The sequence below is a fragment of the Sphaerodactylus townsendi genome, linkage group LG05, assembly GCF_021028975.2.
Source record: "Sphaerodactylus townsendi isolate TG3544 linkage group LG05, MPM_Stown_v2.3, whole genome shotgun sequence".
NCBI classification, from domain to species: domain Eukaryota; kingdom Metazoa; phylum Chordata; class Lepidosauria; order Squamata; family Sphaerodactylidae; genus Sphaerodactylus; species Sphaerodactylus townsendi.
Window position 1 is genome coordinate 100,473,162 of NC_059429.1, and position 16,195 is coordinate 100,489,356.

At 38.4% G+C, this 16,195-nt stretch overlaps 2 protein-coding genes across 3 annotated transcripts in view; both read left to right on the plus strand.

Annotated features, from left to right (window-relative positions):
- CHD6 (chromodomain helicase DNA binding protein 6) overlaps positions 1-7,050 on the plus strand; it is a 139,655-nt gene extending 132,605 nt beyond the window's left edge. For both annotated transcript variants that reach the window (XM_048498809.1, XM_048498808.1), the window contains 2 exons: positions 773-877; positions 3,184-7,050. In XM_048498809.1, the coding sequence (XP_048354766.1) occupies positions 773-877; positions 3,184-4,089 (1,011 nt within the window). In that variant the 3' untranslated portion in view covers positions 4,090-7,050. The remainder of the gene's footprint in view (positions 1-772; positions 878-3,183) is intronic.
- A 1,201-nt stretch (positions 7,051-8,251) lies between these two features.
- Positions 8,252-16,195, plus strand: part of RBL1 (RB transcriptional corepressor like 1) — a 32,200-nt gene continuing 24,256 nt past the window's right edge. The window contains 6 exon segments of the mRNA XM_048496834.1: positions 8,252-9,890; positions 11,767-11,900; positions 12,656-12,856; positions 13,674-13,738; positions 13,826-13,954; positions 14,044-14,204. Coding sequence (XP_048352791.1) covers positions 9,603-9,890; positions 11,767-11,900; positions 12,656-12,856; positions 13,674-13,738; positions 13,826-13,954; positions 14,044-14,204 — 978 coding nt within the window. The 5' untranslated portion in view covers positions 8,252-9,602.

Genomic DNA, 16,195 nt, shown 5'->3' on the forward strand with positions numbered 1-16,195 from the left:
CATGCAACACTCACTTCCAGACTGGGCTACTGCAGCTTGCTCTATGAAAGACTGGCCTTCAGACTGGTCTAGAAATTCCAGCTGGTAAAAAAATGCAGCTGCCCAAGTCCTTATGAGGACTCCATGGCATGCTAATATTCAGCCAGTTCTTTGTCAATGGCATTGGGCTCCAGGTGGAATAGTGGATCAGATTCAAAGTTTTGGTATTAACCTTCATAGTGCTAAACTGTTTGGGACCTTTGTACCTTTCAGACTGCCTCTTCCCATATGTTCCCCAAAAATTGCTCTGCTCACCAAATAATATCTGCTGGTGGTCCCTAGCCCCCAAACAGTCCAGCTGTTCTCAACCAGGGGCAGGGCTTTTTTGGGCGTGGTGGAATGCTCTGTCTGGACCAATGGAATTTAGCACAACTTTGCAGGGCCTGTAAGACACAGCTGTTTTGCCAGGCCCATGGCTGAGGACAGCAACAATTTTCCATCTTGCTAGCCTCCCATCTCCCCTTTCCTCTCCTCCCCTAACATGACTGATATTGGGTGGAAGGTATTAGGTTGATTGATTTACTCGTTTTAAGTGGCGCTAAGGATACGTTTTTATTGAAATTTTATCAATTTTATGGATTTTATATCTTTATATCATTATGTTATGAACTGTAAGCAACCCTGAGCACACCTGGGAAAGAAGACAAATAATACATTAAAATAAAATATTGATAGTGTAATTATGCTTAATATTTTCTACAACAGACACAATCCTTTTTACTGTGTTTTATAGTTAGGAGGAGCCATGGCACCAGCACTGAAGGAACTGCCAAGATGGCTTGATGCTAACATAGAGTATGCTGTTGCAGCTGACTGGTCTGACATTGTTAAGCTTTCAGTAAGTTAGCACTTTGGATATGTCAATCATGTCACATTTTTCTTTCTCTTACCTCTTCTATTTCCCATTTTTGTAAGTTTTCATTAAATCCGTGGCAAAAACTCTGGTGCACACACCTGTAGGACCACAACTTTTAGTACTGCTAATAGTTAAACACTAGAGAACCTTTAAGAGCAAGAATGAGATAAGCACATATTACAGAAATCTCATCAATAGGAATCCGACAGGAGTGTGCCCAAATGGGTGAAAACAAAAGAAGTATTATTCTATCCATGACACGAAGCCTGTGTGAGTTTCCAGAAAGGAAACTGGGGGGTGGGGGGAGGCCTTTGTAGAAGAACCAAAGATCAGGGAAAAAGATGTTCTGCGAAAAGTGCCAGTGAAATTGGCTCTTCTGGGAGAACTGTTTCTCCCTTGTCTACATATATCATAAATATATAACTAAAATTGCTTGTTTGAAGTGCTGTTTTTTGTGTCTTATTTATTTTTTGTGCTTGGGCACATTTGTTTTATTTATTTGATTTTGATGTTGCAGATTTGTTGGTCTGTAGCAAATTGAAGGTTAACTGCTTTGTAGACAATAGGAAGACTTGATCTATTATTTAGATAAAAACATTCCCCTTGTTCTCATGCTTTCCTTTCCCTTTATTTCATTATTTATCATTATTGTATTAAATTTGTACCCTGCTCAATTCCTGGCCAAAGTTGGGCTCAGGATGGCTTTGATAATTTGTATGCCTTCCCAACTGTTTGTGGTATTTTGTATGGTGCCCTGCATGAATGAGAAGGGAAGAGGTTATATGAGATGATTTAAAGAATGTAGACAGTAATATAGAATGCTCCAGCCACATACATGCTTTTGTTACTCAACTTTTTTTTGCTAAAAGTAAACATCTAGAGCAATCTTAGATGACTAGAACTTGCAGTGTATACATTCTAAATAGGCACACTTCCCTAATGCGTACACTGGTATGAAGCTGCTAGCACACCTTTGTATAACAGGAAAATCTACAACCACCTTGAGTGCCCATTATTCTGCATCTACAGCAGGAAGAACTTGTCCATATGTTAATATATAACCAGGTATGAAGATCTCCAAGTATCATATCAGCAGTAAGTGCCTTCATTGATGGAGGGCACATTATAATGAAAGGCACAAAGCAGCTTTCCCCCTTGTGACATAGTAGTGGTTTATTCTCAAAAAGAAACAGAGAAATCAAGATCTCTGATTGGCATGGTTAGAATGTCTGATGCCTTAGCACAGTGGTTCTCAACCTGTGGGTCACGACCCCTTTGGGGGTTGAACGACCCTTTCACAGGGGTTGCCTAAGACTCTCTGCATCAGTGTTCTCTATCTGTAAAATGGATAAATGTGAGGGTTGGGGTCTCCACAACATGAGGAACTGTATTAAAGGGTCACGGCATTAGGCAGGTTGAGAACCACTGCCTTAGCAGATATACCAGTATAATGTTTAAAAAGAAAGATGACTTATCAAGAAGTTAAGCATCTCTTGCATTTTCATAGTAAAGTAGAAGTTGAAATTCTTATTACTTGCTTTAATTCTCAGAAGCTTGAGCAGTAATATACCTTTATCTCTGGGTATATCAGAAGGTACTTAAAACTTGCAGAAAATGTTAAGTAAGGTACAAGGGATTACAATACTAATCTGTTAAAAGGGACCATATATAGTTTTACCTCCTATCTGCAGGAGAAGTTTTGACACAACAATTTTGTTTTATTTTTTATGTTTACATTTGATTGTTTTGATTTGTGTTATTTTGATTGTTTTGTTTTTATAGTAGCAACAATCTATTTATAGAACTGTCAGTATTCCTTAGTTTCAGGGGGAAACTGTGTTAGTTTGCAGTAGATTCATGTCCAGAAGTGTCTTACAGACCAACAAAAATTGGGGGATATGAACTTTTGAGAATCAGATAAGAGTTGGAATGGAGATCTCTGAATCCTTATATTCCAGTCAGAAGTTGGAAGGGGTGTTGCAGAGAAGGAGCTGAGGATGCAGAGGTGCAGTGTGCATTGTAATCAGCAGAGGAGAAATGCTTGGGGACAACGCATGTCCAAGTTCAGCCATTGTTCTGAACTTGTGAATGATCTCACAGTTCAGCAATCTCATGTTGTAATCTCCCCTTGAAGCTTGTCTGTATGCTCAGTATTCCTCTTAATTTTCTTAATTGGTCATATACAGTACGTAGGGATTTAGTCCATGAAGAAATTGGCTAAAAGCACATTACTAAACTATTTAGGATACTCTTTGTATTTGAAAATTTTATTGGGTTTTTCCCCCCAGGGGTTTTTACCTGAAAACAAGTTCAATCGTATTCTTACTGAGCCTGTACTCCGGGATGCTGGACCTCGGCGGAGAGGCAGAAGGCCAAGAAGTGAACTTTTCAAAGCTCCTGGCATAGTAGCTGATGCTTCTTCTGGAATGGGACCATTATTCATGAATGGACTTATTGCTGGAATGGATTTAGTAGGACTTCAGAATATGAGAAACATGCAAGGCATTCCTTTAACTGGGCTGGTTGGATTTCCTGCTGGATTTGCAGCAATACCTGCTGGTGAGGATGTTAAAAGCACTCTAAGTATGTTGCCAATGATGTTGCCTGGCATGGCCGCTGTACCACAAATGTTTGGTGTTGGAGGACTTCTCAATCCATCGCTGACAACTACATGTACTTCAACTACTCCAACTTCATTATCAAGCACAACTAAAAGTGGTATGTCACATACAGAAAAAGATGTTGAAGGCAAACAGAGTGGCCAATGCGCAAAACCAGAAACTTTTTCTGAAGACAAGTCTGGCTCTAGTTCGTTTTCTGATCAGTCGGAACCTGCAATAACTACCAGTAGTCCTGTAGCTTTTAACCCGTTTCTTATTCCAGGAATGTCATCTGGACTGCTCTATCCCTCAATGTTTCTTTCTCCTGGCATTGGCATGGCATTGTCAGGTCTTCAGCAAACCAGACACTCAGATGCAGCAAACCTAGAAACCCAGAAGCGAAAAAGAAAGAAACCTAAAGGGGAATTATCAAACCCAGATTCAGAAACTCCCTTGTTATCTGAGAAGGAACACGCAAACAATCAAAACTGTACAGAACAAATACCATCTGTGTCAACAGAGAACCAACATGATGTACCAGCAGAAAAGGAGGAAGAGAAGGAAAAGTTAAAAGAAATTAAAGATACCAATTAGAACTTTGTTAATTTCTTTAAAAAATATTGTGGCTTGTAAGTTTTTCATCCCATTAATATTTGTTATGGCCCTCTGTCTCCACTTTGCCTTCCTAAAAACCTGTGTTTCTACAAGTAATATTATCTACCTAATGCCTGGTAAGAAAACTATGGTGACATGTTAATAGTTGCAAGGTCTTGCCATATAGATAAGCAGTGTTCAATAATTAGTATTGGAGGCACAGAATTTTTGTTCAGTTGTCCAGCTGTTCGTCTCCCCCCCCCCCATAATAAGTACTTGATCACCCCCCAAAACTGCTTGCTTGTTTGAGGGGGGAAAAATCAGAGAAAAGGAAAGTGCTTCTCTCCTGACGCACACAAAAGAACACAGGAAAAGGCAGATGTTTTTACAGTGACACTGAATTTTAAAAAATCTTGTATTTTGGGGTAAAAAGCACAGTTATAGTAAGTGCTAATGTGTATTTTTTGATTTAAAGTATTTCCCTATTTTATCATGGTTACTAGAATAGTAGTATAGACAGAAGTATATAACTAATGATTGAAAATGCATATATTCATTTCTTTTTTTAAAAAAAGGCATTAATGGTAGATATATAATTTACTCCTGTTCACACTACAAGTTTTTGGAAACAAATTGCTGTAAGTGAAAAGATTACGTGAACTTTTATATTTCTAAAACCAAATCTTTTTTCATGTTATGCTTTTATTTGTCCTTCTTTTTATTTTTTGAAGGCTGTTTCCAGCTCTTGCTGAGAAAGTTACACACATCTTGCATGGTTGTTTTTTTTAATTGATTTTTTGCAGTGGCCAGGATGGGATGAGGGTTATATGAAATTTATGTAACTACCAGTTACTTTTTCATTTTACTATTGTTCCTTTCTCACAGAGATCCCTGAAAAGTATTTTTTCCATTGAAGAATAGACCACTGATTTTAATTTTCATATAGGGGAACTGAAGTTTAGCAATTCTTTTCCTTCCCAGACAATGTTATTTTTGAAAACAGAATTTTAAAAAGCTGTATTCTGGGCTTTTACATTTTAGATGGCCTTTCGGAAAGACTGTTGACATTTTCAGAACTTGAGTTCATTTTCTGTTTCTAGTTTTAGACTGTGAAGAAAACACTTTTGCTCTTTCTTTCTGTTCCTGTTCATCCCTTACATTGTTGGATGGTATTCCCAGTATCTCTGAACATACCATACATTTTGTGTTAGTGGTTTAAATTAGCCCTTTTAAAACATAAACAGTTTTCCAAAGCTCAGTATGCTGAAGTACCCTCCCCAGGCAATTCTTACATAGATTTTTTTTTCTTCCCACTCTGTCACTTTTCTTTCACTTGGGCTTGTTATAATTTACAGCTCATGTTTTGAGACTTGAAAAAAACACACTTCGTGGTGCGATGTTTAAATGGCAGACCATTAGAAGGGGCTTGGGATTCTAGTATTCTGTTTCACATTTGGTTTGTCACAATTTACTGTATTTTTTACTTATTTTTTCTGTTACAGTTTTGCTAATTTATCAGATGGTCCAAATGTTTTGACATAACTATTTCAGTTTGCATTATTTATTTATGATGCTTTTTCATTGTCTTTTATACATTTGGGAATATAAAGTATGTACATGTTAAAATTAGCATCTCAAAGAAGTCTGGTATCCATGAACTAAAAATAAGTCTATGTTGCAGTGAATTCCATTATCTGTTCATCCAATTGGAATGAGTTTATACAATTGGTTATGTTATTGCAAAAATAGGTAATGAATATGCCCTATTTAATAACACCCTGTAGCACAGATGATGTATCACTATTGACAGATTTCTTAGAAATGCTGCTATCTCTGTTTATCTAACATTTTGTTCAGTTTTGCCTCCAGTGGAAGCAGAGGGTTTTTTCAGCTGTTAAATCCAAAATCAGTATAATTTATTTATGTAAAAAAATCACTTGATATATTTTTGAACCTTTTAAGTACTAACTTTTTATTTAGTAGGAAAACATGTACTTGCCCTAAATACTTAAAATACAAATGCTATAAAACTTCATATATCTTGAAAGCCTTACTATGAACGGATGCAGATTTCTCTATGGAGTCTAGCTGTAATATATATTATTTGCTAGGCCAAGGTTAAACTCATAAGGAACAGGGTTTGAGTGTGAACTTCATTTAGTTGTCAGCATGTTCTCTATACCTTATTCTTTCTTATTTAACGTTTGTGTCTGAGTGTATAAGCTTCTCTTTGACGTCAATGTGTGACTCTTTTGCACTGATTGAGCTATTCTGGCTTATTTACATTGAAAGGCATAAATGGTTTCTTATTTTTTACCATAATCATCTTCAAGGATGAATGCCAGCTTTTCCACTTATTTCATAAACACTCATACAAACATAGATGATTCATCAAATGTGCTGTTAAAATAAACTGTCTGTGCTTGTAAAAATGAACAAATAGATTTAAAAGTCAGATTTTTAATTTTTTAATTTAGTGATTTACTTTAAAAAAACACAGATCCTTGACGGAACCTCACTAAAGATGTGTATACCCTTTTCTAGGAAAACTTTCTGCTTGTTTTACTTGACTTGGAACTACCCATGATTTACCTTGTTTTATGCATAAGCCTTGTTGGCCTATATAGCTTACCTTCCTTTAATTATCCATGTGATTCAAGAGGCCCTTTCTAACGAAGTATGCATCACTTTAGGCCTGTGTAGATCTGATTAATTGCTGAATATTTACGTACTTTTTATACCAGATAAAATATTGCACAGTATTTCATGCTATTTACGTAGCAATAAATGGGAGCCCTGTCTACGCAAATAGAAATGCTCCCTACTGAAAGGTAGGCAGATTCTGCAAACATTTTCAGAACAATGATAATCTAGTAATTTGCACAAATCTCCCAATATCAGTAATAATTATTTTGCATTTGCACAGAACATTGCATTTATATGAATAAAGCATGAACTGGTTTTACTTGTTAAGATCCTGAACATTTCCATTCAAAATTGTGCTATGGTGATAGGTACCAATAAATGCTTCAACTTCAGATTCCTAATAGCATTCCTCAGTAGAAATCACCATCTGCTATTAGAAAATCCAATGACATATTTTAATTTTAACCAACTGCGTTTTCAGTAGTATTGTTTCCTCTAAGAAACAGAAATGGTGTACTTCAGGATCATTTTCATACTGTTTAGCTAATCACAGCATGCAACAGACTGACCAAGACAGGAGATTGTAATGAACTTTGAAGACTCAAACCAAGGGATGTTTCCATATATGGAACATTCTACTTACAGAAAGACCTTTCAGGGGATTCAAATTCATTAGAGCTGTTTTTACACTGTCAAATCTTTTATTAATCAGAATCCACAATAATTATATTAATTCCTCATTGTGATATTTATAAGTATGGATAATCTTGTTTCTTTTTGTTTAGGAGGCAGGTGGATACTGTTCACTGAGACACCTATGGTTTTGTTATTCATGTAGTTAAATGACTTTCTATTCCATCTTTCCATTATGCAAGTATTTAAAACAATTTAGAACGCAAGCATGGAATGAAGTGGGGAGCCTTAAATTGGAATCAGAAATCAGTAGAGAAACTATCAAACTATTGAATTGTTTGATCTGGATGGGGATAACTTGCTGAGGCCAGAGTATCTGAAAAATAATAGCATCACACATGAGGAACTATCAGTGTAATCCTAAAAAGACTTCACTGGGACTACATATCAAATAGAACTCAGCAGGATTATGAGGTTCAAACTACAAGTTCAGATTTTTAACAACTTGGGCTCCCACTGCCACACAGCAGCTGTGGTGAATGGCTTTTTACAACTAAAGGAGAGCCCAAATGGGCTCATAATGCCACTGCTGGGGAGAAAGGACGGCTGCCTGCCCCCAGCCTTTGTGGAAAGTTCACTGGGGGGGGGGGGGTGTTACATCCCCACTTTTGGTGTTCCAGGCGGAGCAGCAATGGACCCAATTTATAAAAACAATAACAAAATGTAGTTTGGCCTCGAGCAGCCTTTTCAGGATTTCCCTTCGTCACTATCCAGCATTATTTGTTAGAGAAAAGATTAACATTCCCTTTCCCAACTTGATAGCTATCTTTGAGATATCAAAAAACATTTCTGGTTCCTGAAAGGGAGTGTTCCTGATCATGCAACCTGCTCCCTATTTGTACCCTTGTTCAGCACTGCACAATGGCACCAAAGTTGAAGAACTCTCTGGATAACCACTGATTGCAATCTAACAAATGCCAAGGAGTGCCCACAAGACCAGATGATAGCATACTGAGGGAACACATGCAGTTAAATAATTTAGGAAAAGTGATTCTGCATCCTAAACAAGTAAAGTATCCTTGTTGATTAATATGTTGCATTTTAATTAATTGACTAAATTTGCATCACATCAAATGTGCAAATGTATTAAGATACTGATATAAGTTTTAAAAAACAAAACACTGTTGTAGTGATTGGTTTTCATATTTGTTGCAATGCAAATATTATAAGTGTGGGAAATAAGTACACCTAATTTGCAGGGAAGATGCAAATTCCCATGACAAGGTCCTAGAATTTTGCTCAACAGCAGTCTTGACAGCAGTATTTGTTTTAATGCATCAATATGTCTTAAGTCTGATTGTTTGTATCAGCCCTGAAACTAGTGCCCAGTCATGTTTTATGGATGCATTATAAATTTAGTCAAGTGCTGCTTTTGCTTTCAAAGATTGTAGTACGGTAGCTTGGGCTGACTGCCAGCAAGAAGTTTTCTATTGGGTAGCTATGTTAATCTGTACTAGCACAAAACTTTTGAGTCCAGTAGCATCTTGAAAGACGATTTTTTTCCCAGTGTATAAGCTTGTAGTTACAAAAGCCTGTGCTCTGGAAAAGTATCTGTCTTTGAGGTAATTTAAAGTGATGATTATAACTGTCCTGATGGAAATACGAGGAAAGCACAGTCTTATTTTCCAAAATTGTCAGATGACAGAATGGGGCTACAGCAAGGTCAAGAGGACATTTTAATAAACGGATAAACTTGGATAGCACCCCCACGAAGTGCACGAAGCAGTGACGTGAGGGTAAGGATATACTTTTAAAACGTTAAATCAAAAAGTAAAATCAAGATAGGTTCACTTATTGCTTCAACTTCTAAATAAAACGGTTTATTTCAAATATCTATAGGCCATATGTTGTTTAAAATATTTCCACACCAACTTTCCCCTGAAAATGGGTCTGGGGTAGCTTATAAGGCATAAATCACTGTAAAACAGCGACGTGTTCTCTGAGTACTGACACAACACAGAACAGCGAAGTGTCGCTTTGTTGAGTGGTTATGTACAAAACCTACCCACCTGGATGCCTAATCTCTGCAACCTGAGCTTCAATACATTAAATTCTGTGATACGGTAAAATAACAAAAGTTTTAAAAAGTGAAAGGGCCACAAAACTTTGCAGCTCCCGTGTGGAAGAGTCTAGCAGAGAGAAACGTCCTTTCCCCCCATCCTCTTTCCTCAGCGATGAGGGGGGAGGAGGGACGCCGAGAGTTCCCTCCCTGCCCGCTGAGGCAGTTTTGGCGCGCTTCGGCGCAAAGGATTGTGGGTACCGCCAGTCTGGTAGTAGTAGCTGTGGGGGGGAAATCCATCATGTCGGGAGAAGAAGAAGATCCCGCGGAGGATCGCGGAGCCGTCGAGTGCCCCGTGCGGGCTGCGATCGACTGTCTCTGTCAGGACCTCAACTTGGACACCCGCAGCGCCGCCGAGGCCCTGCGAGACTTCACCGCGCTGCGGGGCACCTACAGTCTGGAGGTGAGCGGGGTTGTCTGTCAAAAGAGGCGGGCGTGGCGAGAGGTGAGGGGCTTTCTCTCCTGGGGGACGGAGGAACCGGGTCGAAGGGTCGGGCGGCGGCCATCCGCTGTTGTCAAGAGCAAGTGGGGCTGTCTGCTACGCATCTCAGGGGAGGCGGACAGACACTTTTGCAATGCTTTCAGTCGGCTCCTGAGAGATCGCTGCCGTTGGCCTTATAAGCGTCTTATAACGGTCCTATACGAATTTATAAGATTGCAATCCTGAGGATGCTTTTCTGGGAGCAAACCCCGCTGAATAACATCGCACTGTACGCGGCTTACAATACAAACAGAAATACAGTCTTCTCGGCAAACTTCCCCCTTCCTCTGATTGTTAAGAGTGCCGGCGAAATACCTGTATCGATTGGTAAAAACTGTATGCTGGCATGTTGGATTTTTATAAGGGATTCAACCCCCCCCCCCCCCCCGGCCGCCCCATAAGAGAACCATAAGAGTTCAAGTTTTCTAGACTTTTTGATCAGGGTGAAGAATTTTAAATTCATCACAGTTTGTTCTTAAAAAGAGAGATGATACTGTGGTTTGCAAATAAATAAATATCAGAGGTGCTTGTCCCAAAATTCCAAGGTTGTGAATGAGTTTCTTGAGTCTTAAATTTGATAGGGTAATCTTGCCAAATGATGCATGGAGGCATTCATACCATAGTCCTTCATTTTATTCAGAAGAAATTCTCACAGAGTTTATAACTGCTGCAACTGAGGTGGGAGAAGCAGGGCCTTCTGTGTTCACACCTTGTTATTGAAACTCCCTTCTGGCTGCTGTGTCCCCAGTCCCTGTGTCTTTGGTTAAGTGGCTGTTTAAAAATTCAGTTTTTTGTGTGTAGCAAGACTTGCTTCATCCTTTAACAGCTAGGGTTTTATGTTTGCTGACTCATTATATGATTATATTTTGTTGGTTTATATGCAGCTAAATTGAAAATAAATTTTACTTCTGTTTTTATTGTTGATTCTGCTGGTTTTATGGTAGCTTTTATTGACCGTGACCCATTTATTTATTTTCCACCTTGAGAACCTCTATTACGGTGCAGTATGTAAGTAGTTGAAATAAAATTTACTCCTTAATGTGTGTGCCATAGTATAACTTCTGCAGTTTGGTATATGAGACAAACAGTGCAACATTTCCCTGGAAGTAAGCCCTGTTGAATAGACTTGAATAAGGTTCTGAGTAAACCTCCTTCGGATGATACCATAAAGCCCACTTCACACAAGTTTTGATTGCAAGGATAGGAAAAAAATTGAGTACTCCTTTGCTGTTTTATGTTAATGTTAACATAAGGAATTTAGCGTTATAGCAGCCTAGTCAAAAAGTCAAATCTTTCTTTGCAGCTTTAAATACAGAAGTTAATTCTCTTTTCGCTGCAGATCTTTCTATTATGGGCTTTCAGAAACACCCAGAATCATGAATCAATTTCATGTGAAAGCAGTCTTGTTATAATAAGATGTTATTAGTTGCATTTACATTCTCATATCCTTGCCCCAAAGAAGAGGAAATTGGAACTGTATGGTTTAGAGCAGAAATTAACTTCTGTACAGCTGTGAAATTTGACAACATTTTAGTAGTGACTTTTATGGACTGTTTAATTTTATGGGTTTTATTTGCTTTGTAACATGTTCATATTAACTGTCTATAATATGCATTTTGTAATATATTTGTTTAACAGTGTTATGGCCTATGGCTACAACAGTAAATAAATGATGGACTGACTTTTAGAATTATATATTTTTTCCTCAAGTTTCTTGCAGATGCTTACATAAAGACTTGAGACTACAAACTAAGCATTTTTGCTGTTGACAATTCCATTGATTGTTTTCTTTTGACAGGGGGAAACTATACATTGGCTGGCATGTGCTGTGTATGTTGCTTGCCGTAAGAGTATAATCCCTACTGTAGGAAGTGGCCTAATGGAAGGAAATTGTGTCTCATTGACAAGGATATTGCGTTCAGCAAAGCTAAGGTATTGGTCATTTTCCTTTTAAGTAGTGAATGAGTGCTATACCTGTTCTGAGCATTTCCTCTTATTTTGTGGAAACAAACTTGTTTTGTGTGTATTTCCATCTCCAGACATTCAGAATAATCTGAACAGACTAAATATTTATAATTATAAAAACTTGATAACAGCCTATTCACAACAGCTCGGTCATATGCACATTTACTTTAAAATGTCCCAATTAATTTTAGTATGCTTAATTCTAAGTAGTTCACTATGGCAGTTTTTAAAATCGTAGACCAGTTTGAAATGTCTTTATGATGAATTGTTGAATGCTCTTTAAACTTAATTCAGGTCTAATCTCGTCTTTTTTTATTTCTTGGATTTCAGTGCTACTCTTCCCTGTAGTGAAGTTTCTCTTTTCCATACCCACTTTCATGGCTAGAAGGGCTAAAGCTTAGCTTACAGTACTTAATGGAGACTTCAGTGACATGTACACACTGTCAACAGAGAAATTAACAAATACCATTCCATTCTTTAATTGTTTAGAGATAGTTTTCAGGCCAAAGAATGTGCCGGTGAAAAACATTTGTTGTGAAGATTGCACAAGCCCTTTTCAGCAAAGTTAGTTCACATATTCCTTTGCTAGTCAACAGGTGTTTTATTTCAATTGTATATATGCATGTGTAAAGTGGTGAAATAATTATTAAAGTACAATATATGCTGATAAAGTGTTTCAGAATTTATAAACTACAACATAACATTGTTGGTTTTTTTTTAAGTTTGATTCAGTTTTTTAGTAAAATGAAAAAATGGATGGACATGTCAAACCTGTCTCAGGAGTTTCGAGTCAGAGTGGAGAGACTGGAGAGAAACTTTGAGGTGTCCACAGTTATTTTCAAGAAATTCAAACCAATTTTTTTGGATATATTTCAAAATCCTTACGAAGAACAACCAAAGCTGCAGAGAAGCAGGAAACAAAGGTACTACTGAAGTGTTCAGAAGACCTGGGGTATTTTGGATTCTATACTGTATAAGCATGTGTATACATAATATTTAGAAAAGTAGCTAGTATAATTATTTGCTATGTATATACCGGTAGATAACTTTTTTTGTTTAGAACATTTTGTTAGCGGATGTTGTGCAGAGACCATAGTTGAAATCATCTAATGGGAAAGCAATATAATGTGAATAATTGGGGAGACAATAGATGGGTGGTAATAGTAACTGATTCCTTCAGTTTAGCACAGGGGGTCTGCAACCTGTGGCTTTCCAGATGTTCATGGACTACAGTTTCCATCAGTCCCTGCCAGCATGACCAACTGTCCATGCTGGCAGGGGCTGATGTTGTGAATCCATGTTTGGAGTTGCAATTGGACTAAATTGAAGATAGCTGATGGTGGAATTCAGTGCATTAATTTCAAAGTTCATTGCATTAAATTCAGTGCATTAATTTCAAAAATTTCTACTAGTTGTATCTAAACTGAATTGGCATTTTCTACCTATTCCCATCCCTTCTGTAGACACCCCCATGATATTCCTCAGAGTTCCTGATCTCTCAGGAGCTGCATTTCATGAAGATCAGTGGGCTGAATTGAGAGAGGTGGCACAAAAGTTATGTTTTGCTGATGGAAAATTTAGTCTGCATCCTACCTTGTAGTAGCTTGTGTCATTCACTTAATTAGGTTCAAGTGAACTTAATCTTCAAACTGCATGCCTCATGTTGAAAATGACTGTGAATGGTTTTCTGAATGTAAAAATCTCAGTAATTGAAACTTGACCTTCACTTTCATCCTATAGACGAGTACCTTGTAGCATTAAAGATCTATTCAACTTCTGCTGGACGCTGTTCGTTTACACAAAGGGTATGTAGTGGTTGAATTTGATCACTTATATTAATTTTGAATTATCCAACTGTAGATCTAATCAACCTGATTTGGTCTCTTCCATAGGTAATTTCAGTATGATTGGAGATGATTTAGTGAACTCTTACCACTTACTTCTGAGCTGCTTGGATCTAATTTTTGCAAATGTGCTTCGGTGCCCAAATAAAAAAGAGTTATTGAATTCATCTTTTAAAGGTGCGTTCCTGAGTTTTTTCTCTAAAATGGAAAAATTTTGATATGGCTTTTTAAAATGGGTTATTACAGGATTCTGTCTCTCTCTCAAGGTTTGCCAGAAAACCTCCACACAGCTGACTTCAGGGCCTCTGAAGACCCTCCATGCATTATTGCCACACTCTGTGAATTACATGATGGTCTTTTAGTTGAAGCCAAGAGCATCAAGGAACATTATTTTAAACCATATATCTCAAAGCTCTTTGATAAAAAGGTATGTATCAATGAAAAATGTCCCCCAACCTTCTCTTTTCCAGACTGCACATTCCCTAGTCTCTCAGTCTTTCCTTGCTAGGTTTGGTGACCAGGGCCCTGATCATCCTCATTGATCTCTTCTGTACCCGCTCCATTCTGTCCTCGTTCTTTTTGAAGTTAGGTCGCCAGAACTGGACACAGTACTCCTGGTGCAGCCTGATCGATGCAGTGTACACCAAGACAAAGACATCTTGCAATTTGGATCTTATGCCTCTGTTGATAAATCTCAAGACTGCACTAGTGTTTTTTCCCACGGCATGACATGGGACTGCTCATAGTCCACCCATGCCCCAAGATCATGTTCACATACAGTTGTCTATTGCTACCCAGAAGTGTATCCCCCATCCTGCATCTCATTTTTGTTACCCAGTATGCCTGCATCTCATTTTTATTACCCAGATGCACAAATTGGCACTTAATTTTACTGACATGTCTTTTAGTTCAATGTGCCCACTTTAACAGTGTGTTCAGATCTCATTGAATTCTTTCCCTACTTTCTGGGGTTTGGACTACTCCTCCCTATTTGGTGTCATCTGCAAATTTAATGAGTAGTCCTCCATTTCCTCATCCAAATCATTTATAAAAATATTGAAAAGTACCAGGCCTGAACCAATCCCTGTGGCATCCCACTGGCATCTCCTTCCAATCAAACGAAATGCCATTAAGAACTGTGTTTTGGATGCAGTACAACCAGTTTCCTGTCCAATGTATTGTCGAAGGCTTTCACGGCCGGAATCACTTGGGTGCTGTGTGGTTTCCGGGCTGTATGGCCGTGTTCTAGCAGCATTCTCTCCTGACGTTTCGCCTGCATCTGTGGCTGGCATCTTCAGAGGATCATCTTCATCTGTGGCTGGCATCTTCAGAGGATCTGTGGCTGGCATCTTCAGCGGATCCTCTGAAGATGCCAGCCACATCTAGGCGAGATCAGGAGAGGAGAATGCTGCTAAGCTAAACCAAACGGCCGAACCAGGCTTCGGCCTCACAACACCTAAATTCCCTATCCCACTTCACTATCCTAGTATGCAGTCTGCAGTCCTCCAGTTTACCCATTAGAACATCATGGGGATCCCTGTCAAAAGCTTTACTGTAATCCAAGTAAACTCAGCAGCATTCCCACACTCTCCAATAGTTTAGGAAAGGCAAACAAAAAACACTTAACCAGCAGCTCACTCCCTGGCCATGTGTTCCTGGCCATATGTAGCTCTCCATACTTCCCATTCTGTGTCCTCCATTCCCTATCTTTGTGGCTGCCTATTTTGCTTTTTTTAGAACAGCTCAACTAATACTTAGTAGAGATCTGCCTGCCTGCCCCATCTCTGGGACATTTTATCAGTTCAGCCAGTTGTTGGCTATCATAGAAAGCCTTTTGTGGCATGTTTACATACCTATGGCTTGGTAACTGGACACAGTCTCACAGGATCAAATTCCCTTCTTGCATAGGCAATGTAGTGTAAACATAAATTTATTTTCTCTGCTGTTGTGCTAACTGTCAAATTGAATAGTCCAACATTAATTTTTCATGCCTAAAGAATAAATATTGTCGTGTATGTTCCATAGGCAAAGTAGAGAAAAGAGAATAGTCTTTAGGAACTTGGCAGCAGGATTTCCAAAGAAAATATTAGAAGAAACACTATGGTATCTTAAAGATTAACTAGTATGTTGTAGCAACTCTAGTAGCTCATAGTAGCCCAATCTTGTTGGAGTTCAGAAGCTAAGCAGGGTTGGTTCTTGGGATGGGAGACTACCAAGGAAGACTGGGATTGCTATGTAGAGAAAAGCAATAGCAAATCACCTTTGCTCATCTCTTGCCTTGAAAACCCCACATGACTTGGAATTTCAGGATATTGCCATAAAAGGGTTGCAACTTGACAGCACACTTGAACTTTATTGTGGCAGAAGCGTTTGTGAGCTAAAGCCTACTTTGTCTGTTGCAGCTGATGAAGTGTTCTA